Raw genomic sequence first — 23,480 nt, 5'->3', positions numbered from 1 at the left:
GAAAAGGAAGTTGCACAGAGGCCAAGATGACTGGTGGAATCTCGCAGTATTTCTTTTCCAATTATCAAAGCAATCACACATTCAGTCAAATTTCTTGGTTAGTTTGAAAAAAAAAGTTCTGTTAGCCTTATTAAGAATTTTGGATACTATTTGATCCTTTACAACAGCTGAATAGTCTCCTTTCTCCAGGGTTGTAATGCTGTGGCCATGAGGAAACCACAAATTAGGAGCTCCATGTCCCTGCTCACCCAAAGGTGAAGGCATTTGCCATGTGATGTAATACATGGTGTGCCTGTTTAGTACTTGCCTCTTTGGTTTCTCTCCAACAACATGCACAATTTACTTTTGTGATTTTTTAACATTATTGATCAAATTGGCCACATTTCTCTCTGGAAATTATGTCTGCTAAATATAGTCCAGGAGGACCTTGAACTTCACCCTCTTCATCAGCCAAGTTTGAATTTCCAGTAAGTTGCAGAGAAACGTTCCTCCCAACTAGAGTTCAGAGTAAGGGGCACCAGGGACCACCTGGGAAGCCTTGAGAGGCATCAGAGACTAGATATCCGTGGAGAGTTCTGAGAAGTCTTGAGGGTAAGTATTTTTTTTTCTGTTTTTTTTTTAAAGATTTATTTATTTATGCATACAAGAACTGGGGTACAGGCCAGAGATGCGGGGGTGGGGGGTGAGAGGATTCACCAGAGACAGGGTGGGGAGTAAAACAGGCAGATGTACTGAAATACATTGCTGAGGGGAGCAGCAGGCAAGACAGGAGGGGTCTGCTTCGCCATGTGGGTTTCTTCCTGGCCAACCAGGAATCGCACTTGTGCTGCAGATGCTGCGGATTGCTTCATAGTGTGGTGCCTAACCCCTTGTGCCACCAGGGAGGCCCTCTTTTTATTTTTTTGACATTTATTTATTTAAGCATTCAAGAGCTGGGGTATAGGCCAAAGGTGCAGGGGGTGAGAGAATTTACCAGAGACAGAGCGGAGCTCAGAATAGGTGTATTGACTGAAATACACTGCTGAGGGGCGCAGCAGCCGAGACAGGAGAGGTCTGCTGCACCATGTGGGTAGCTCCCTGGGCAGGGATCAGACTCATGCTGCAGTGGCTGCTGATAGCATCATAATGCTGAGACTTAACCCTTTGTGCCACCAGGGAGGCTCTCGACATTTCTTTTCAGTACAACACGTTATTAAGACTTTATCTGAGGGGGGAAAAAAAGACTTTATCAGAAGAGAGAAATATTTTTTCTTTGGCATAGTGGTCCAAGAGGCAGAGATAAGAATTCCTCGAGAGTTCACTTAGTGTAGAAAAAAATCTAGTTTATTTTTATGCGGTCACTTCGCACGTCGTCCACCCTTCAAGCCTCTCAAGCGTATACCTGAGCGCCCAGCAAAACACTGGCTCCCGATGAGCTAAGATTTCCCCAGCGTCAGTCTCCTCCCTCGAGAAGAGTACTTCCGGGAATGGGCGTGGTCTGGGCGGGGCCTGGGCGGGGCCAGTCCCAGAGCAGGCCCCGCCCATCCAGCTGCGCCGCAGCGGCCCGCGCCCGCTCCGCCCGCCAGAGGTCGCAGGCTGCGAGAGCGGATTGCTCTTGGGCGCGTGCCGCTCGGGCTCCTATTCTCGCGAGAGGAAGCGCTAAGCCTGCTGGGAGGATGCGCGGTAGTCCGCAGATTCGCCCAAGATGGCAGCCCTGGAGGAGGGATTCACGCTGTCTGCAGTACACCTGGGCGCCGGGCCCGACGGACTCCTGGGGGTGGAGCAGAGCGACAAAACCGACCAGTTTCTCGTGACGGACAGCAGCAGGACCGTCATCCTCTATAAGGTGAGCGCGGCAGGCTCGGAGCGCCCCGGCTGCCCGCTCGCCCCCTTCTCTGCGGAGCCGGTGCCCCGGGTCTCTCAGTTTCGGGAATAGACCGTGGAGCGGGCCCGGCGGCCCCGGGTCCCCTCTCCGAGACGCCAGATGAGGCCGAGAATCTGACTCGGTTCTTCTGGAAAGAGGCTTATTTCTGAACCGCGCGGCCGAGCGTGTCAGTGCACGCGGGCTAGACTCGGAAGGGAGAGGGAGGGCGCTCGCACGTCCATCTCTCCGTGGTGGCCTTGCCGAGCCTCCGAGCGCCGACGCTCCAGCTGCGCGCCCGAGCGGTGAACGGAGGTTGCTTTCGACTTCGACTGACTGGGTGGCAACAGTGGTTTAGCCATGTGACCCCTTCTTGGGGAAAAATACGTTTTTGGGGGGGTTGCACCTCACTTTCTTGGTAGCTTGATTAGAGCCTTGTGAGCGAGGGGCCTGTCTGATGCCAAGTACGGGTCAGGTTGTAAACCCTGGAGTTGCGCCCCTGGAGATCCACATGCCCCGCCCCCTCTCCAGCCCGAAGCCTGTCTCAGCACACCATCCAAGCAGCTTTACTTTCAGTGGTGGTGTGAGAAAGGAATTCTTTTTAAAAAAAAAAAAAAATGTTTATTTATTTATGCATACAAGAGCTGGGATTCAGGCCAGAGATGCTGGAGGTGAGAGGATTCACGAGAGACGGAGCGGGGAGCAGAACAGGCGGACTGACTGAAACACACTGCTGAGGGGAGCAGAGGGGGAGAGATAGGAGAGGTCTGCCTCACCATGTGGGTTTCTCCCTGGCAGGCCGGGGATTGAACTTGTGCTGCAGAGGCTCGGGATCGCTTCATAGTGCAATGCTTAACCCCTTGTGCCACCAGGGAGGACCAGGAATTCTTTTTTTTTTTTTCCCCCTGGGCTGCTGAACGTAGTTTTCAGTGTCTTCAAGAAACTAGCTGTCTACTTTAAAGTTGGTAACACCATTGGATTTTACCTGGACTATCAAGTGGGCTTGTAGATTTTGCAGTTCCTGCATTGGCATAATCCCATCTATCCCCGCATAATCTCCCATGTGTTCATAGGCAGTGAAATCAATCGTTTGAATGCACTGTTGTTTATTAATGAAGTATTCATTTGTCTTTTTTATTTTAGAATTTTTTAAAGATTTTTAATTATCTTTTATTTATACAATAGCTGGGGCACAGGCCAGAGGCACGGGAGAGTGAGAGGATTCACCAGAGACAGAGCAGGGAACAGAACAGGCAGGCAGACCGAAAGCGCTGCTGAGGGGAGCAGCGGGATAGACAGGAGAGGTCTGTGGTGCTATGTGGGTATCTCCCTGGCCAGCCGGAATCAAACTGGCAACTGCAGAGGCTGCGGACAGCCTCATAGCACTGCACTCAACCCACTGAGCCACCTAAGAGGCCCTATTTTAGAAATTTTTATTTACATTTCATCTTAACTACTCTTTCAGAGCCTTTTTTTTTTTTTTAACTTTTAATTGTGGTAAAACATACATAACATTTACCATCTTAACCAACGGCACTACCATCCATCTCCAGAACTCTTTTCATCTTGCGAAACTGCAAGATGAACAATAACCCTCCATTTCCCTATCCCCTGACAGCCACTGTTCTACTCTGTCTTAAGTGGAATCATACAATATTTGTATTTTTTTTTTAATAGAGGCATGTTTATTTATTTGTTTGTTTGTTTGTTTTGTTTATACATGCACTGGGTACAGTCAGAAGCGCGGGAGGGTGAGAGAATTCACCAGAGCCAGAGCGGGGAGCAGAGCAGGCAGAAGGACTGAAGTACACTGCTGAGGGGAGCAGCGGGCGGCAGGAGAGGTCTGCGCGCCATGTGGGACCCTCCTCTGGTGGCCGGGGAGCAGCCAGGGATCGAACCGGTGCTGCAGAGGCTGCGGGTAGCTTCGCAACCCAGCGCTCGACCGCTGCGCCACCGGGGAGGCCCGGAATCATATAATATTTGTATTTTTGTGGGTTTTTTTTTTTTTTTAACTTAAACAGATTGCTGACTGCTATCTTTTAAATAATTTCTTTCCTTTGTTTCTTTTGTAAATTGAATTGCTTTTAATGTCCAAAACTGACTCTCTGAGTATTGTATGTTATCTTAATTTTATTAGGTTTCTGATCAGAAACCCTTGGGGAGCTGGTCAGTGAAACAAGGTCAAGTTATAACATGTCCAGCTGTGTGCAACTTTCAGACTGGAGAGTATATTGTTGTACACGATAATAAGGTGAGTTTTAAAACTTTTATCTAATATATAGAATTCAAATGTTGATTTAGTAACTATTTGTGTTTACCATATGTGTATAGAAATTGAAATGCTTTTTTTTTTAAACCCGCTTGTTTTGATTTAAGGTTTTGAGAATATGGAATAATGAAGATGTAAACCTGGATAAAGTATTTAAAGCTACAGTAAGTCTTTAAATTTTCCAATATATTGATTTGGCCTATTGATGAGATGGAATTATTTGTGATGTATATTATTTATCTTATTGTATTTGTAAAAGTGACATAAAGGTTATAATCATATTTTTATTCTAAGTTGTCTTACTGTGTATCTCGATAGCATGTCTCAATTCATTAGGTAATATGTTAGAAATTATTAACTGTATTTTTCAGGAGATTGAGGATTTAAATAATTTACAAACAATAAATGATATACTTGTTTCCTTGTTTAGATATCTTTGGTATGTCCCTTTTGAGAAGAGGTGAAATTTCACTGTGCTTTTATTTTTTAATAGATGAAGTAGATCCTGTAAGTTTCGTGCATTACACATTTTAAGAGTAACATATAATGCAATTTTAAAAAATCATTAACCATGTCTTTGCTACATATGTTTATATTTCTCTCTTATCATGCTAGGATCGCCAACTAGGATAATCTCCAAAGTTCCCCAATTTTAAATGTCTAACTCTAAATATAGTTGGCACATTTTAGAAATGGCTCAAAGTAGAGCTGAGTTAGACGTAATGGCAGTTGTTGTCCAAACCCTGGACTTCTAGCCACAGGAGGTCTCTTGGCGCCAGTCTTTTCATTTGCCTACAGAATAACAAAATTCTAAATTTTATGCAATTGTTTGTCTGGGAGGGTGGGTTAGTCTCATTAATTTTTTCTCTTAGGCTTTTAGGCTATAGTTATAATTGTGCATTAGTGTTGCTCTAACACCAGAATTGCTTATAATTCTGCATTAGTGGCTTTATTTATACCTCTCTGCACCTCTAGTGCTGGGAGACGCAGGTTGAAGCCTAACCTCTAGTATTTACAGTGGAGAATAAACCAAAAATGAATAAAAATGATTGCGTCTGGAAGAGAGTGGGAAACATGGCAAAAGTTAGACTATTTTATGTCATTGATTGGATCAAAATGAAATCAAATCAGTACCTTAAAAAGAAGCTTCTATAAGTGTCTTGTTAGGTGGCAATTGGTTTAGAATAAAGAATAAAATATTCTTATGTTCTCCTAGTTGTCTGCTGAGGTATATAGGATACATTCAATACAAGGGACAGAACCCTTGGTACTATTCAAGGAAGGTGCTGTTCGAGGTTTAGAGGTCCTGCTTGCAGAACCCCAGCAGAAAATTGAAACTGTTATCTCTGACGAAGAAGTGATCAAGTAAGTTTCAGTACTTGTAAGTTGCCAAAATGAAGATGCACTCTGCGTGCTTTGTGTTTGTTTTTTAAGATTTTTTTTTTTAATGCATACAAGAACTGGGCTGTAGGTCAGAGGTGAGGGGAGTGAGAGGATTCCCCAGAGACAGAGTAAGGAGCAGAACAGGCGGATCTACTGAAATACATTGCTGAGGGGAGCAGCGGGCGTGACAGGAGAGGTCTGCTGCGCCATGTGAGTCAGCTCCCTGGCCAGAGATTGACTTCATGTCGCGGCGTTATCTTGACAGTGCTGTATTTAACACCTACACCATCAGGGAGGCCCTCTGCATGTTTTTAATAATATTTCTTTGCCTTATTCAAAAGTATTTTGGCTTAATAATAATAATAATAGTAATGTAATTAAAAGACATTTGTTGACACCTATCTAGGAAGATAGGTGATTGAGGAAACTGTAGGGTCATATGAGTCCTATTTGAATGACAGAATTGGGCAATAGGTTATTTGAAGATGAAATGGGTAAATCTATCCCCCAGACTGATGTCTTTGTTTCTGTCATATTGCCCTGACTTCCCGGGAACCCTTCCCATGAAGAAATGTGCAGTTTGTTAGTGAAACCATGTTTTAAGACCTCTGGTTTCCCAGATTCTGTAATGAAACTGGGGAAATGATTTACCAAATGATGGAAGGAAATTTCGTATTTCACATGTTTCCAATCCCCATCATATCCCATTTCCTGTTCAGTTACCTTGCTGCCTTTCTAGGTCTCCCTGATGCAAGCTAATTTCTGAAAAGTCAAAGTGAAGACTTGTACTTAGTAAGTGGACTGTGACCAGTATATCTTAAACTGACCTGATGAATGTCTCTAAAGTGTCAACAACTGTGTTTGGAGGAAATCATTAGGAAAAAAAGAAACAGGTAGAGGATCTGGGTTCTAACCGCCACTTTGCCAAACCTGCCTTTGCAACCTAGTTGTGGGCCTTTGGCTCTCCCTGACCTCAGTTCCCTTTGCCACTTGAAGAAGGCAGGTGAAATCCTAATGTTTTCCTTAGAACACTAGTCCCAAAATGACTGGAAAAAAAAAGGTCGGGTCAAATAAGTTTGGAAACACTGTTACACCCCACCCTTGGAACTTATACTTCACATCAGTGGCTTTAAAGCAGTAAGAAATACAGGTTGCATTTAATCCAGAGATGCATTTGACAGAAATATCTGCTTATACCTTCTGGTGTATGTTTTGGAACTGAGCTAGGTGTTCTCTAATGTCTCTCTGGCTCTAAAAAATACCTAATAAAAGATAGTCTTTTAAATGGAGATTGATGGTAGGTTTCTCTCAGCTGGTGACTTGGCATTTTATAATTTTACTTTTGAGAGGCAGTATTGTGAAGTGGTTAAGGCCTTGGACTCTAGAGCCTAACTCCCCCAGTTCAAATCCTAGCATGACTCCCTGCCTGTGTGTGTCATCAACCCTCAGTGCCCCATATGGGTCAACTACAGGACTTAGGTGATGCACTAGTGTATTATAAGCGCCTGATAAACATCCCCACTACCACTGTCTTTTTTATTTTTCAGGTGGGCAAAGCTTTTCATGGTGTATAAGCATCCTGTTTTAATTTATATTACTGAAAAAGTAAGTGTTATCTTCAATATCTTGGTCCATTTTGTATCATTTCAAAGTTAACCTGGTATTTAAAACTAAAATTGAGCTGTGTTGTTTCAAAAGAATATTAAGATCTTTTTTAGGGCCTCCCCTGGTGGCGCAGCGGTTGAGCGCTGGACTGTGAGGCTGCCTGCAGCCTTTACAGCACTGGTTCGTTCCTGGCTGCCGGCGAGGGTCCCACAAAAAATAAATAAATAAAATAAAATCTTTTTTAACTGGACAACAGGTTTTTAATTACTCATTGGAAATACAACTTCTGGTTTTAACATTTAAATACAGTTGGTTGAAATGGGAATATTTGTAAACTAAAATGTTTTTCTTTCATAGCATGAAGCTTATTTTGCTTATGTACAAACATTTAACTCCTGTGTCTTAAGCAAATACACACTCTTACTTGGACAAGAAGAAAAATCCGTTATACAGAGTTTTGCTGCATCTGTGGATCGGAAAGTCATTTCTTTGATGTCATTAAGTAAGCTTTTCTTTAAACTTTGAGTGATTGTAAATGGAGGGGTAATACGGGCTCTTTTGCAGTAACACTATTCTTTTGCATTAGAGTTTTAGGTTTGGCAGCTGTCTGTTGTAGTTCTTCCCATTTCATGTTTCTGTGCAAGCACTTATGCCCCTTTTTTTGCATGTTGTCATGTCTGGTCATGCATTAGGTCAGTGGTTCTCTTCAGGTAACTTTTATGTCTTAAAATTTGTCATAGTGGGCCTCCCCGGTGGCGCAGCGGTTGAGCGCTGGGTTGCGAAGCTGCCCGTGGCCTCTGCTGCGCCGGTTCGATCCCCGGCTGCTCCCCGGCCACTGGAGGAGGATCCCACATGGTGCGCAGACCTCTCCTGCCACCCGCTGCTCCCCTCAGCAGTGTACTTCGGTCCTTCTGCCTGCTCTGCTCCCCACTCTGGCTCTGGTGAATTCTCTCACCCTCCCACGCTTCTGACTGTACCCAGTGCATGTATAAACAAAACAAACAAACAAATATAATAAATAAATAAATAAACATGCCTCTAAAAAAAAAATTAAAAAAAAATTTGTCATAGTAAATTGAATAATAATGTGATACCTACATAAAAAAGGAAAGGAGGGAACTCCCTGGTGGCACAAGGGGTTAAGACGCAACCTATGAAGCAATCCGCAACCACTGCAACATGAGTTCAATCCCCGGCCAGGGAGCTACCCACTTGGCGCAGCAGACCTCTCCTGACTCGCCCGCTGCTCCCCTCAGCAGTGTATTTCAGTCAATCTGCCTGTTCTGTTCCCCACTCTGTCTCTGATGAATCCTCCCATCCCCCATGTCTCTGGCCTATACACCAGTTCTTGTATGCATAAATAAATCTTTAAAAAAAAAAAAAAGTAAAGGTCACCTTTTATCTTTATCATGATAAAGCTGAAGTGGTTTGATATATTGAATGATCCATAAAAATAAAATTTAGGGCCTCCCTGGTGGTCTAGGGGTTAAGTCCTCACTGGCTGTGGACAGCTTCATAAGTTGTGTCTCTTTTTTTTTTTTTTTTTTTTAAGATTTATTTATTTATTTACACAAGCACTAGGTACAGTCAGAAGCATGGGAGGGTGAGAGAATTCACCAGAGCCAGAACGGGGAGCAGAACAGGCAGAAGGACCAAAGTACACTGCTGAGGGGAGCAGCGGGCAGCAGGCGAGGTCTACGCGCCATGTGGGATCCTCGCCTGGCAGCCAGGGATCGAACCGGCACAGAAGAGGCTGTGGGCAGCTTCGTAGCCCAGCGTGCAACCGCTGGGCCACCGGGGAGGCCCTAATAGGCCTTTTTTTTTTTTTTTTTTTAAGATTTATTTATTTATGCATACAAGAGCTGCGGTCCAGACCAGAGATGAGAGGATTCACCAGAGACAGAGTGGAGAACAGAACAGGCAAACCGACCAAAGTACACTGCTAATGGGAGCAGCAGGCGAGTCAGGAGAGGTCTGCTGTGCCATGTGGGCCGCTCCCCGGCTGGCCAGGGAATCGAACTCGTGCTGCAGAGGCTGCAGATTGCTTCATAGTGCGGTGTTTAAACCCACTGTGCCACCAGGGAGGCCCCGGACATATTTATTCTTAAATAGAAGATTGCGATTTATGTGTCAGCTTACTGAAGTAAGGAAGTCTAAACCAAAGGGTCATAAAAATCTCCTGTGACATTGCTAGAACCGCATGAAATTGCCAAATTTCTTTTGAATTTCAAAACCAGCAATTTTATATGTTTTTCAGAGTGATTGAGTAACAAGAAATGTATTCTATAGAGCAGGGTGCTAATTCATTTCTTTTTTTTTTTAAGATTGATTTATTTATGCATACAAGAGCTGGGATACAGGCCAGAGATGCAGGGGGTGAGAGGATCCACCAGAGACAGTGGGGAACAGAACAGTCAGACTGACCAAAATACACTGCTGAGGGGAGCAGCGGGGAGCAGGAGAGGTCTGCCTCACCATGTGGGTTTCTCCCTGGCCGGCCAGGGATCAAACTCATGCTGCAGATTGCTTCATAGTACGGTGCTTAACCCCTTGCGCCACCAGGGAAGCCCGCTAATTCATTTCTTCTTCTTTTTTTTTTTAAAGCAGGGTTTTTTTTGGTTGTTGTTGTTGTTTTTAATATAAGCACTGGGTACAGTCAGAAGTGCGGGGAGGTGAGAGAATTCACCAGAGCCAGAGCGGGGAGCAGAGCACGCAGACTGAGGTACACTGCTGAGGGGAGCAGCGTGCAGCAGGAGAGGTCTGCCCGCCATGTGGGAACCTCCTTCGGTGGCCGGGGATCGAACCAGCACTGCAGAGGCTGCGGGCAGCTTCGCAACCCAGCGCTCAACCGCTGCGCCACCGGGGAGGCCCCCGCTAATTTATTTCTAAGGAGACATACATCCTCTTAGTGACTAGATTGTATTCCTGGCCGTCCTTTCTCATTATTCTCAGTCATTATAGATATTTATTTCCTGGTTATTATATTTCTTACTGTAATTTTTATTAATAGTGTTCTCTCAATTTTAGTTTTGTAGTATATTCTGTATGGGAGAGAATATATCATTGTTGTATTTGTTTATTTGTCTGATTATATCCTGTGCCAAACTGGTAAAATCTCATAACCCAGTGCATTTAACTGTAACAGCTATAGGACTCTTCTGTTGATAACAACAAATAACAAATTCTTGTTTCCTACAGGCTCTGATGGGTGTATATATGAAACCTTGATACCAATACATCCAAGTGACCCAGAAAAAAGCCAGAGAGTAGTTCGGTCACTGTTGCTGAAGGACGTAGTGTCTGGTACAGCTCGAAATGGCGCCGCACTCGCCGTCCTGGACCGGAATCATTTGGCAGTCCTGGGACCGCCACTGCCAGCTGCTAAGGGTAACTGGAATTCAGTCAGTCAGGAAGTCCCTTGGATTTCTCCTTCAAAGTGTACCTTTCAGTCTTCTCTTTCTTTTTCATGTATTTATTAGTACCTAATTCATTCTCTTCGTCATCATACTCAATTTTGTAGCTTCCTAACTGTCCTTGTGTACTAATAGGTCTCTGATTTTTGTCTTTCACTGATTATTCTTACTGAACATGTCCTTTTATCACTACCTTGCTCATGGCTAATGTCTTAAAATAAAAACTGCAAATATTTGCACCAACCCATAGACGTTTAGAACATTGGTAAGCCTTTCCTAGAGGACTGAATTCATAATTTGGTGACATTTCACAGAAAGGAAATCCAGTAAACTTGGACAGCTTGAAATTCAGGAATTGTATGCTTTTCGTCTCTGTGACTTGAGAGCAAGAGTCACATCAATGCCTTTTTTCCTCCCCTCCAAACACCTTTCTGAAAACACAGACTTGTCTATTCTGAAGAACACAGTTGCTCCTGACCAGTGCAAGATTCAAGTATCCTAACCTACACTGTAAAACTCAGGATCTTTCGATTAGCATTTAAGTCTCATCACAGTCCAGACCCCATTCACCTTTTCCAACCTCTTCTCCCAGGTTCTGATCAAGAACCCCTGCTCTGTACAGGCTGGGCTCACTATTGACTGCAGAATTAAAATGACCATTCTTGCCTGTGACTTTATTCTTATGTTTGCCCTGATTACTAAGATAAGAGCTAGTAGTTCTAGCATAACTATCCTGTGCCAGGCAATTTACTTGTATTACCTAGTTAATTAATCCTCCAACAACCCAATGAGAGAAAGTAGTTATCATCCATAGTACCTCAAGAAACTGAGGTACTAGGTAACTGTAGTTTTAGGATTCCATCCAAGCAGGTTGGCTGTTATTCCACATACCTTATTGGTCTAACATCCTGACTCTTAACCACTCTATCATGCTGTGCTGGGCCTCTCTCAACCTTCAACCTCCCCTTCCTGGTTCCTTTTCCCAACCCCCCACCCCCAAAAAAAACAAACCATAACAGTTTCCTGTGTCTCTTTCCAGAGTTGTTTTCTATATGTACACCAGCACATGCTAATTTTTCCCCCCTTTTTCACACAAATGGTAACATACCATAGACACTATTCAACACTCCTTGTATTCTTTTACCTGAGATGTCATTGTAATCTTCCCATAGCAGCATATTTTATTATTATGACTTCGTTTTTCTAGAACAATTTAAGGTTCACAAGAAAATTGAGGGGACAGTACACAGACATCCCACATACCACCTGCCACCGCATGATACTTCTCATCTAGAGGCCTCATTTCTTTGAAATTCTGTGGCAATAACTATTGTCATTACTTGTTTTAATACTTGATAAAAAGCAAGACTTGTGTATTTAATTAAGACCCTCCTCTGCAAACATTCCTAAGGGCACAATGTATTTATGATGAATTTGTATGTCTTATTTTATAGACTGCCTTTCCATATGGAACACAAAATTTCAGACATTGCAGACTTCAAAAGAGTTACCACAAGGCACCAGTGGTCAAGTAAGTTTTTACGTTTGGGGATTTTTTCAAATGTGGCTTTTATTTATTTATTTATTTGTTTATTTATTTATTTATTTATTTATGCAAGCACTGGGTACAGTCAGAAGCACGGGAGGGTGAGAGAACTCACCAGAGCCAGAGGTACACTGCTGAGGGGAGCAGCGGGTGGCAGGAGAGGTCTGCGCACAATGTGGGACCCTCCTCCGGTGGCCTGGGAGCAGCCGGGGATCGAACTGGTGCCGCAGAGGCTGCAGGCAGCTTCACAACCCAGCACTCAACCGCTGCGCCACCGGGGAGGCCCTTTTTTTTAAAAAGATTTATTTATGCATATAAGAACTGGGGTACAGGCCAGAGGTGCAGGGTGGGGGCTGTGAGAGGATTCACTAGAGACAGAGTGGAGATCAGAACAGGCAGGAAGACTGAAATACACTGCTGAGGGGAGCAGCAAGGAAATAGGAGAGATCTGCTGTCCCGTGTGGGTAGCTCCCTGGTCGGGGATGGAACTCATGCTGCAATGGCTGCAGATAGCTTCATAGGTTGTGTCCTAATGGCTTGTGCCACCAGGGAGGCCCCTCAAATTGTAACTATTTTTATGCCCAATAAATATACTCTAAGGAAAGAGACCTTTGGATCTAAATATTTGAACAATTTATGATTAAAATGAATCTTACTTGCAAAGTTATATTTAATTTATTACTTTAATAGTTTTTTTCACCTTCAAAAACTGAAATTATAGCTAGGTTTAGATTGGGGAGAACAATTAACTAGTTAATAAAATAACTTCTGTATTTTACTGCTCTTTAGATCTTTTTACTTTTGTATTTTGAACTATAACGTAGAGCTGTTACTTTGTCGAATGATTTGCCCTCTTAAGTTATTCACTGAACATTATTATGGAATTATGTAAGAACTCTTAAACAATGAAAATTCCATGAGATCAGACTGTAAACTTCCTGAGACAAGGGTCCTTAACTGTCTATTCTCCATGTGTCTTCACTGCCCAAAGAGGTCCTCACTAAGTGTTGGTTAGTCAGTTATAAATACTCATAGACAGATAAAATGTAAATCAAGGTAATTGTAAAAAGACTACATTCTCAGCATATAATTTTTTTTTAACGATTTGTTTATTTATGCATACAAGAACAGGAGTACAGGCCAGAGGTGCAGGGGGTGAGAGGAGTCACCAGAGACAGAGTGGGGTCAGAACAGGGGGATCTACTGAAATACACTGCTGAGGGCAGCAGCCGGCGAGACAGGAGAGGTCTGCGCCATGTGGGTAGTTCCCTGGTCATTGGAGATTGAACTCATGCTGCAGAGGTTGCGGATAGCTTCACAGTGCTGTGCTTAACCCCTTGTGCCATCAGGGAGGCCCATTTATTTTAAATGTAAATATTGATCAGATTTTTATGAATTGAAAGTATCCTTTAAATTATGCTATATTCAGGGCCTCCCCGGTGGCACAGCGGTTGAGCACTGGGTTGCGAGGCTGCCCGCAGCCTCTGCAGCGCCGGTTCGATCCCCGGCTGCTCCTCAGCCACCAGAGGAGGGTCCCACATGGCACGCAGACCTCTCCTGCCGCCCGCTGCTCCCCTCAGCAGTGTGCTTCCGTCCTTCTGCCTGCTCTGCTCCCTGCTCTGGCTCTGGTGAGTTCTTTCACCCTCCCGCGCTTCTGACTGTACCCAGTGCTTGTATAAATAAATAATAAAAATAAAATAAATCTTTAACAACAAATAAATAAATAAATTATGCTATATTCAAATGTGTGCTAAAATGAGAGCTGTGTAAAGCTAAGCCCAACTAGTAAGTTGTTTGTATGAGATTATTCTGGAGAGTTGATGAACTCTGCCTTGGTTTTTTCTCTTAATATTGACTGCTCACACCTTAAGTTATTGTAAGTTATATGGCTTTGTTGAATCAGATCCCAAGAGAGAAAAATAATTTACTTTTTTTTTTTGTGACCTTTTTTTATTGTAGGTCTGGTATTACGGGGAAAATCTGTTTATGTTGCATGGAAAATTTCTAGCTGTGATTCCATATAAGTGTGAAGTATCGTCATTAGCAGGGGCTCTTGGAAAACTCAAGCATAGTCACAATCCAGGTAGGCAAAAAACAATTTTACTACCATAAACCATTTTGTTCCAGCTTGATATGTAGATTTCCAGAGCCCGTTTTTAATGAAATTTAGCTGTGTTCATTTGAAGTTTCCTTACCCAGGCAATCACCTTCCAACAGTCCACATTATGGCTACTGCTATAGGCTGAAGAACTATGCTGCTTGGTTTTGGGTTTTGTTTTGGTTGGGTTTCTTTTTTTTTTTTTTTTTTTTTTTTTTTTTTTTTTTTTTTTTTTTTTTGTCATTTCAAATGAGTTGGCTTAATTCCCAGTGGTACAGAATTTGGATAGAACAAAGACAGAAGAAGAGCACATTTTGGCAAGATTCTGGATGTGGGTTACTCTGACTTCATAGTTAAAGTAGAAATGAATTAGTAAGAACTACAGAGAAGATGAGCCATTATGGTTTTTTTATTTGCTTATTTGTTTTTTAAAAGTTTGTTAAATATGTGACAGGATCTGTGACACTTCATTCCGGCTGTTGGTGACAGCAGAAGTTAGGGCAGGGAATCCAAATGTTTCTAACAGGCATGGAATTAAGGACCACCATTGCCTCAGGCACAAGGAACAGCTTACTTTTTGCAGCCTGTGGCCAGAGGGCCTTTCCCGAACCATGACCTTCACTTTTAATGCCTCAGGTGTCTTCCGCATCCATCTTCTCAGGCTGCTTCAGGGGTTTCTTCCCACCATCATGCCACCAACACTGTTTTTGAACACAGGTGCTCTGTCCCTAGTGGGATTGTCACACCACCCCCACCCCCCACCCCAGGGAAGTCTCTAGACTCATCCATCTATTGGCTTAATGTTGCTTTTACTATATTATGATTTCTTGATCTAAGGTGATTAGTAGTATTGTTTAGTTGGGGAACTTCCAGTAGGTCAAAAAGTTCCAGAAATTGTTTATTTTGTGTTTTCCTAGGCATTCATGCCATGTCTCATTTTGTAAACTGGGAAACATCTCAAGGATCCGGAGTTGGATCCCAGAACTCAGAGCAGTCCAAGAGAATTGTAAGTTTTTGGTAGTCAAAACAGAAACGTTAGTGCAAATGTTGAAAAACAAGAAAACTGAATTATTTTAATGATTCTTATATGTACAACTCTTACAGCTTTGATCTAAGTGATTGGGATGTTTGAAACGAACATAGTAACCAACAGTCTTTATTCAAAATGAAACACAGTCATTTCTATGGGGGGGTCAGGGAGGGTGTGTATTAAACCAATTGTAATACTTTCCTGAGTGTCAACATGTTTACAAAACAAAAATCCTAAAGATACTTAATTTAGAAGTAAAAATAAACCCACTTCTCACTATAACAATACTCTCCCCCACCTTCCCCGAAATTTTGCTTATGGCAAAAATGTGTAGTCTTTCTGGACATTTCAAATTCTTCTAATTGTATATGGGATCTTTTGTGTTGTTTTTTGATGCTAATGAGTTTACTTAATTCCAGTTAAGGAGAAGAAAAGTTGAAATGAGTACACAGTCAGAGACTCCAGCATCCAGTCAACTTTTATCAACCATAAAGGTAAAATTTTAAAAAAAAAACACATTAGAAGCACAAAAAGTCAACTCAAGTAGTTAAAAGAAATTCATGTACTTTTCATTCCATCTTATTTTTCTTTTTTTTAAGATTTATTTATTTTATGCATTATATAAGAACTGGGGTATGGGCCAGAGGTGTGGGGAGGTGAGAGGATTCACCAGAGACAGAGTGGGGAGCAGAGCAGGCAGATCTACTGAAGTACACTGCTGAGGGGAGCAGCAGGCGAGTCAGGAGAGGTCTGCTGCGCCATGTGGGTAGCTCCCTGACCGGGGATCAAACTTGTGCTGCAGTGTCTGCGGATTGCTTCATAGGTTGTGTCTGAACCCCTTGCACTACCAGGGAGGCCCTCCATCTTATTTTTCTGATCACTTTTACAGCTTTAACTGGCTGACATTTGATGGTATGTTAGGACTGTCAGATTAGATTATTTGGGATTTTGTGAGATTAGTTGATCTCTTCAGTCTTACTCAATTTTGCATGGACTGTAAACTGTTTTTTTTTTTTTTCTTTGCAGCTTGTTCATGTGCAACATGTAGAATCAACTCTAGTTTCACAAGTGCATGAATACTATTACAATTTGAGGAAATGTTGAGCCTAGGAAATTTTAAGTTCAGAATGGTGTTTAATAATAACAGACTAAATTCTTTACCTCTTCCCTTTCAGAAAGATTCCGAAAAGCACATTGAAGTAGAACTACGAAAGTTTTTGGCTACTAAACGGACCCCTGAATTTCATACTACTATTGGGGATGTGGTAATAGGACTTGTGGGTAGATGTAAAGCAGAACCATCATTTTATCCCCGGAACGCTCTGATGCAACTTATCCAAACACATGGACTTTCTTACAGGTACATGTTTGGGCCCACCAGATTTTACATGCATCTCCTCAGGCTGTGTTTCTCACAGTTCTTATTTTCATAATCTAAAGTCATTTATAAGTTCTTTATAGTTAAGATTTCTCTGAATACTTAAAGATGGTTCATTTTTTATTGTCTCAGCTTGTGCCCTGGCTTAATGGAGGTTGCCTTAGAAAAGACAGATGTGCAGCTGTTACAGCTCTGTCTCCAGCAGTTCCCTGACATTCCTGAGTCAGCCACATGTGCTTGTTTAAACCTTTTCTTGGGGTAAGTTAGAAATAGGTGATCCTCTTTCTCTCCTGCATTTTTAATGTATGCATCATTTGATTTCTAAATCCTTGAATGCTTAAAATATGAAATTTTTCCAGTTAGTTCAAGTAGTGATAAGAATTAATTTCTTGCTTTCGATTAACATAGTATTGGTGATGATAGTCTTAAAGAAGCAGATGTCAATATGGACTCAGTTTCTGACTACAGTGATGCTGTGCATGATGAGAAGATGGAACAGCAACCCGAAATTCTTCAAAATGGTTTCAATCCCGAAGACGATAACTGTAATAACTGTGATCAAACGTTAAGTGAAAAGCATCAGGACACAAAAGAGGAGACCACCTCATGCCCTGTAACACCAAAAAGAGCAGCTCTCTTGTATCCTTCAAAGCAGCTTACCGAGTGGTGTCTTATTCCAGGGATACGGTCAGATGTCAAGCAATAACTGAGGAGTAACTGATAACTTAAGGGTTTTTCCTGTTTTCAGTTTCTGCTTGAATATTAATTATGTTCAATGCTCTATTCAAATAGCTTGCTTCTTCCTGTTTCCTTAATTAAGAAGCTACACTAAGGTAGAAGCTTTATCAATTATTAAAGTGAGTATTGTGATGAAGTACCAATTATTATAACAGCAAAGTATTCCAGGCAATCTCTGGTGACTAGGAGGGTGTTCAGTGATACAGCTCTCCTAGAACAGTAAAACTTGCGTGTAAATTTAGAAAAAAAGGGAATTACTCATAATTTAATAGAATGTGCTTATTTATTGAAATAAGATTTTCCTTTATTCCTAAGTAGAAATGCAGTTCTTCGTGCAGCATATAGTGAGGCGTTTCTTCTGCCTCACTTGAAAGACATCCCAGCACAACATATCACTGTAAGTAGTTCTCTGAATCCTATAGGATTTTACTTCTGGCTTAAAATTGCTGCTTAACTCTGACCAGCTTTGAGGACATTCAAAAGACTCTTAGGTTCTTTAATGTGAATAGAGTTTACTAACCCTCATGGTGAAAGTGTGTGCCTGGGAGACTTAATGATTTTTGGTGGCAGACTTTGGTGTGTTTTGGTGCCCCCACCTGAAGCCAGGTCAACCCATCTGAGTTCTAAACAAGTAGACATTTCAGAATTTCTGAGAGAAGGAGTCCATCTTCTCTACTTATATATAAGCAGAGTAAGCTCCCTGCTCACCCTGCTCAAACCAGATGAATTCCTTGTTGATTGTAGGGACTGCATTGTATTCATTTTTGTGTCACCTGATGTCTAGCATTGGTTTAGTAAACCAGCTTTAAAAATCCTTCCCAGTTGCTTTTAGCCTATATAGAGTGTGAATATTCTGTCAGAGTGATAAATTATCTCTTTTTCCACCCAGCTGTTTCTCCAGTACTTGTATTTCCTTTATCTGAAATGTAATGAAAATGCTACTATGACTCTTCCTGGAATACATCCTCCAACCCTGAACCAGGTGAGATAGGCTTTTTACTTTGATCTGGCACAGGGAAATATATAAAAAATGATTATATACAGTCTCAGAACCTGGAATTCAGTAACTTATTTCTACTGTCTCCTAGCCCAAATAGACAGACCTCTGGAGGGGACAAAGGGTCTCGCCATTTGGTAGATAGATTTTGGAATCATAATTCTATACCACAGACCTAACTGAAATTCATCTCAAATTCCTGACTCCTTATTATGATCCTTTCCAGGAGTTTCTGTAGCTTCACTGGGGGAAGATGTTAATCAGTGTCCTAATAATCTCTTAAGACTAACAGAATGAAGAGTAATGAAAAGATGTCGTCATACACCCATTAAATACCAAGTTTATTGGCCCTGAATCAAGGCCAACAGTTTGCTGAAGCTGTTGGTTTCAAGCAGGAGCCTAAAGAAAAGTCTTTCTATGGTCTGTTGGCCTTTTCAGGACTCAGAAATGTAATGGTCAATTCATTAGAAAGAAACATCTGAGTGAAGGGAAAAAAAGTTTATTTGAAAGGGCCTCCCCGGTGGCGCAGCGGTTGAGCACTGGGTTGCGAAGCTGCCCACAGTCTCTGCGGCGCCGGTTCGATCCCTGGCTGCTCCCCGGCCACCGGAGGAGGGTCCCACATGGTGCGCAGACCTCTCCTGCGGCCCGCTGCTCCCCTCAGCAGTGTACTTTGGTCCTTCTGCCTGCTCTGCTCCCCGCTCTGGCTCTGGTGAATTCTCTCACCCTCCCGCGCTTCTGACTGTACCCAGTGCATGTATAAACAAATAAATAAATAAAACATGCCTTTAAAAAAAAAAAAAGTTTATTTGAAAAAGAATTGGAAACATTATAAAATATTTATTATCATTGAAGAATGTGTTATTCTAATTATGCCAAACCCTTAATTTAACTGTTTTCCATTTTAAGAAACAAGTTAAGGGCCTCCCCGGTGGCGCAGCAGTTGAGCGCTGGGTTGCGAAGCTGCCCGCGGCCTCTGCGGCGCCGGTTCGATCCCCGGCTGCTCCCCGGCCACTGGAGGAGGGTCCCACATGGCACGCAGACCTCTCCTGCCGCCCGCTGCTCCCCTCAGCAGTGTACTTCAGTCCTTCTGCCTGCTCTGCTCCCCGCTCTGGCTCTGGTGAATTCTCTCACCCTCCCGCGCTTCTGACTGTACCCAGTGCATGTATAAACAAAACAAACAAACAAATAAAATAAATAAATAAAACATGCCTCTATTTAAAAAAAAAAAAAGAAAAAGAAACAAGTTAAAAAATTTTAAGTGGCTTTAATAGTTGGAAGTGTTTTTACAGTTGGAAGTTCCAACAATACCAAAGAAGAAAAAAAATAAACTTTGTATCTGTACATCCCTCTTAGAGATAATCAATATTAAGTTTCTTTCCTATCTAGAAATTTTCTTTTTATGCACTTGTTTTTCTCTTGCCTTTCTAACAAAAATTAAATCATAGTGTGCATGCTATTCTGCAAGAAATTTTCTGGACCAATACACACATAGCTGCTTCATTGTTTTTACCACTACAAGTTGTTTACAGTTTTTTGCTACTATAAACAAACTTTTGTGAGCATCTTCATACAGACATCCTTGTATATTTATGAGAGTACCTATTGTGTAAATTCCCATTAGTGAAATAATTGGATAAAGGGTGCATGCATTTTAGTTTTGAAAATACCAGATTACCTTCCCGAAGGGCTGTGGCATAGACACTACTGTTGACAAGATCTAAGCCTTACTCTTTGCCCATCAGACAGGTAACAAATGTACTTTTGTTTGTGTTTCTTTGGTACTAAGAGAGGTGAACCATCTTTTCTTGCCTGGTTGGGATTCTTTGTCATTGTTCTATTGTATTTCCTGTCTTTTTCTTTATGGCTTTTAAAGAATTTTTAGTTATGTTAAGGAAATTGGCCTTTATATCAAATGTATTCCAAATACGTTTTTCATGTCACTTGTTCTCTCTTTAGTGTAATTTTTTTCCATAAATAAGTTACTATCAGTTTTTATGCTATCAGAATTAAATGTTTCTGTTATAACTATGTTTAAGGCCCTACCTGCCCTAAGATTATATAAGTCACCCTGTTTTTCCTAGTACTGTCATGGTTTCCTTTGCTGTATTTAATTTTTTTTGATACATACAAAATATACTTGGTATAAGGGGTTTCACACAGATCAACTTTCTCCTCTCCCCCCAACTGGATAATTGGTGCTATCACTTTCATGAAAAAGCACTAAAGAAACTGATTATCCACAAAGGATATTTTTTTTTATTTTATTTATTTTTTTTATAGAGGCATGTTATTTATTTATTTGTTTGTTTGTTTGTTTGTTTATACATGCACTGGGTACAGTCAGAAGCGCGGGAGGGTGAGAGAATTCACCAGAGCCAGAGCGGGGAGCAGAGCAGGCAGAAGGACCGAAGTACACTGCTGAGGGGAGCAGCGGGCGGCAGGAGAGGTCTGCGCGCCATGTGGGACCCTCCTCCGGTGGCTGGGGAGCAGCCGGGGATCGAACCGGCACTGCAGAGATCGCGGGCAGCTTCGCAACCCAGCGCTCAACCGCTGCGCCACCGGGGAGGCCCCACAAAGGATATTTTTATAAAAGTGTTATGCTTTTATTTTAGTTTATGGTAGCTCATCTACAATACACAAGACCTTATTTTAGGGAAAAAGTGTGTATTTCAGAATAGAGATGGGTGCATTTTTTTCCTAACTTCCAATAATTAGCCAAAAAAAAATTGAGTGAAAAGATACTCTCCCTTGGGCCTCCCTGGTGGCACAAGGGGTTAAGATGTACCCTATGAAGCTACCCACAGCCACTGCAACATGAGTTTGATCCCCAGCCAGGGAGCTACCCACATGGCACAGCAGACCTCTCCTGACTTGCCCACTGCTCCCCACAGCAGTATATTTCAGTCAATCTGCCTGTTCTGTTCCCTACTCTGTCTCTGGTGGATCCTCTCACCCCCACCCCCATCTCTGGCCTTTACTCAGCTCTTGTATGCATAAATAAATAAAATCTTTAAAAAAAAAAAAAAAAGATACTCTCCCTTGCATTATCACTCCAGCTTACTTTTTATTGATTAATCTTATGCAAAAGGTCCAACTATGCCTGTAAAGTAACAACTATAAAAGCAGGAAAGAGGCTTTCTATATTGCTTAGAAATTTCTCCATCTCTAAACTAAAATGTCCACACTTCTATAAAGATTTTTATTTTTCTTATAACTTTATGGACTTTAGAAAATGAATTAACCTAAAAATACAATTAAAATCTTAACTTCGTTTCCTGTTTCTCTTTAGATCATGGATTGGATATGCCTACTTCTAGATGCGAATTTTACCGTTGTGGTAATGATACCAGAAGCAAAGAGGCTACTCTTAAATCTTTACAAATTTGTGAAATCCCAGGTTTGTGATCATTTGATACATACTGAACTCTTTGTACTCCAGTATCACCTAAATCATAATTTGTTCTTAACATTTTTTCTTGCAGTAGTTGTAAATAATTGTGGTGGATTTGTTTATATGGAAACATTACAGTAAAAGTTATTCTGAAACTTTTTTCTTAGATTTGCATTTGTTCCGAGCTCAACAAGATTGAAGTAAGTTTTCGAGAGCTACAGAAATTAAATCAAGAGAAGAATAATAGAGAATTATATTCCATTGAAGTGCTGGAACTCTTCTGAAACTAATTCTCCTTCATAGATGTTTTATGAAGCTCTTTTATGTGAATTCTCCCTACTCATGCAGGCAAGAGATGTGTTCTGTTGTGACTGTCTCAGTATCAAGACAAATGAGCATCAGCAAGTACCTGGGCCATCCTTCCTGACGCCTGCAGGCTGGACTGCAGGTTTCCCGGGAACCTATGCTGGTGTGTGAACACTGGTGGGCACAGATTCTGAAACTTTTTTTAAATATGTAACAGAGCTGATTTTAAGTAAACGTATTTGTGTACTGATAAAAGTCTAATTTCTTATCGTGTGTTTTGAATAACTCTTCTTTTAATAAAAAATTGCCATTGAAACAGTTATGCTAAGAAGAATATAGTTTTATGAGAATCAGATGCTGTCCCTGCTTATCTGTGCTGGTGAGTGGCGGCCAAGGTCAGTGTGACAGCAGGGCAGGGAGGCTTTCTTGTGCTATGCCAGTGTCTCCTGTCCTCACATACCCGAGGGTTGAATGGTACCTCTTTTTATATATAATCTCTCTAATTAGATTAGTTGTTAATTTCTGTCTAAAAGGGCACTACCAAATAGTGAAGATGTCTCTTCTGAAAATAGTTTTATGGGTTGATTAACCATAAACTTTCCAGTTTTTAACTCTTTAGATTTAGGACAAATGAAAGGTTTTATATAGGAGTCTATGCTTTTGTTTCTTGAAGATTATTTTTGTTAGGGCCTCCCTGGTGGCATAAGAGATCAAGTCTCAGCACTATGAAGCTATCTGCAGCCATTGTAGCGCAAACTCCATCCTGGGCCAGGGAGCTGACCTACACAGCGCAGCAGACTGTTCCTGTCTCGCCCCCTACTCCCCTCAGCAGTATATTTCACTAGATCCACCTGTTCTGCTCCCCGTTCTGTCTCTGGTGAATCCTCCCACCTGCCCCTCCCCCTACCTTTGGCCTACATCCCAGTTCTTATATGCATAAATAAATAAAATAAATCTTAAAAAAAAAAGAAATGAAAATTTTATAAGGACATACAGAGACTAAAGCTAAACTCCTCAAGGCAAGGACTGTGTCTTACCCTTTCTGCACGTAAACACAGGCCCTGTGGCACATAGTTGGTGTTCAGGGAATGACTCTTAAATTTATTGAGTGAATCTCATTTGTCCTCCATTATCATTAAGTGATAATTCTAAGGGTTTGTGAAAGTTTTCTCCCATTCAGTGGGATGTCATTTTCTGGAAAGTAAATCATTTATTGTATTTGTTCAAATATAGACAAGGTCTTTTTTTTTTTTTAAATAGAGCTGCTGCTGGGCCTCCCCGGTGGCGCAGCGGTTGAGCGCTGGGTTGCGAAGCTGCCCGCGATCTCTGCAGTGCCGGTTCGATCCCTGGCTGCTCCCCAGCCACCGGAGGAGGGTCCCACATGGCGCGCAGACCTCTCCTGCCGCCCGCTGCTCCCCTCAGCAGTGTACTTCGGTCCTTCTGCCTGCTCTGCACCCTGCTCTGGCTCTGGTGAATTCTCTCACCC

General features: G+C 42.0%; 1 protein-coding gene across 1 annotated transcript; it reads left to right on the top strand.

Annotated features, from left to right (window-relative positions):
- Positions 1-1,684: 1,684 nt before the first annotated feature.
- On the top strand, positions 1,685-21,972 carry NOL11 (nucleolar protein 11; the record flags this gene model as incomplete). Its single annotated transcript, XM_084238688.1, has 18 exons — positions 1,685-1,825; positions 3,978-4,091; positions 4,217-4,273; positions 5,326-5,474; positions 7,040-7,097; positions 7,455-7,599; positions 10,296-10,484; positions 11,965-12,041; positions 14,016-14,139; positions 15,072-15,160; positions 15,604-15,678; positions 16,360-16,544; positions 16,695-16,820; positions 16,971-17,201; positions 17,619-17,697; positions 18,190-18,282; positions 21,587-21,694; positions 21,856-21,972. The coding sequence occupies 18 exons, from the start codon at positions 1,685-1,687 to the stop codon at positions 21,970-21,972; spliced, it is 2,157 nt and encodes a 718-aa protein (XP_084094814.1).
- Between the last annotated feature and the right edge of the window lie 1,508 nt (positions 21,973-23,480).

This window comes from Talpa europaea (assembly GCF_964194135.1).
Source record: "Talpa europaea genome assembly, chromosome: 7".
In the NCBI taxonomy this organism is placed as follows: domain Eukaryota; kingdom Metazoa; phylum Chordata; class Mammalia; order Eulipotyphla; family Talpidae; genus Talpa; species Talpa europaea.
Note: the sequence above shows the minus strand (reverse complement) of the source record. Positions and strands in the feature narration are given on the sequence as shown.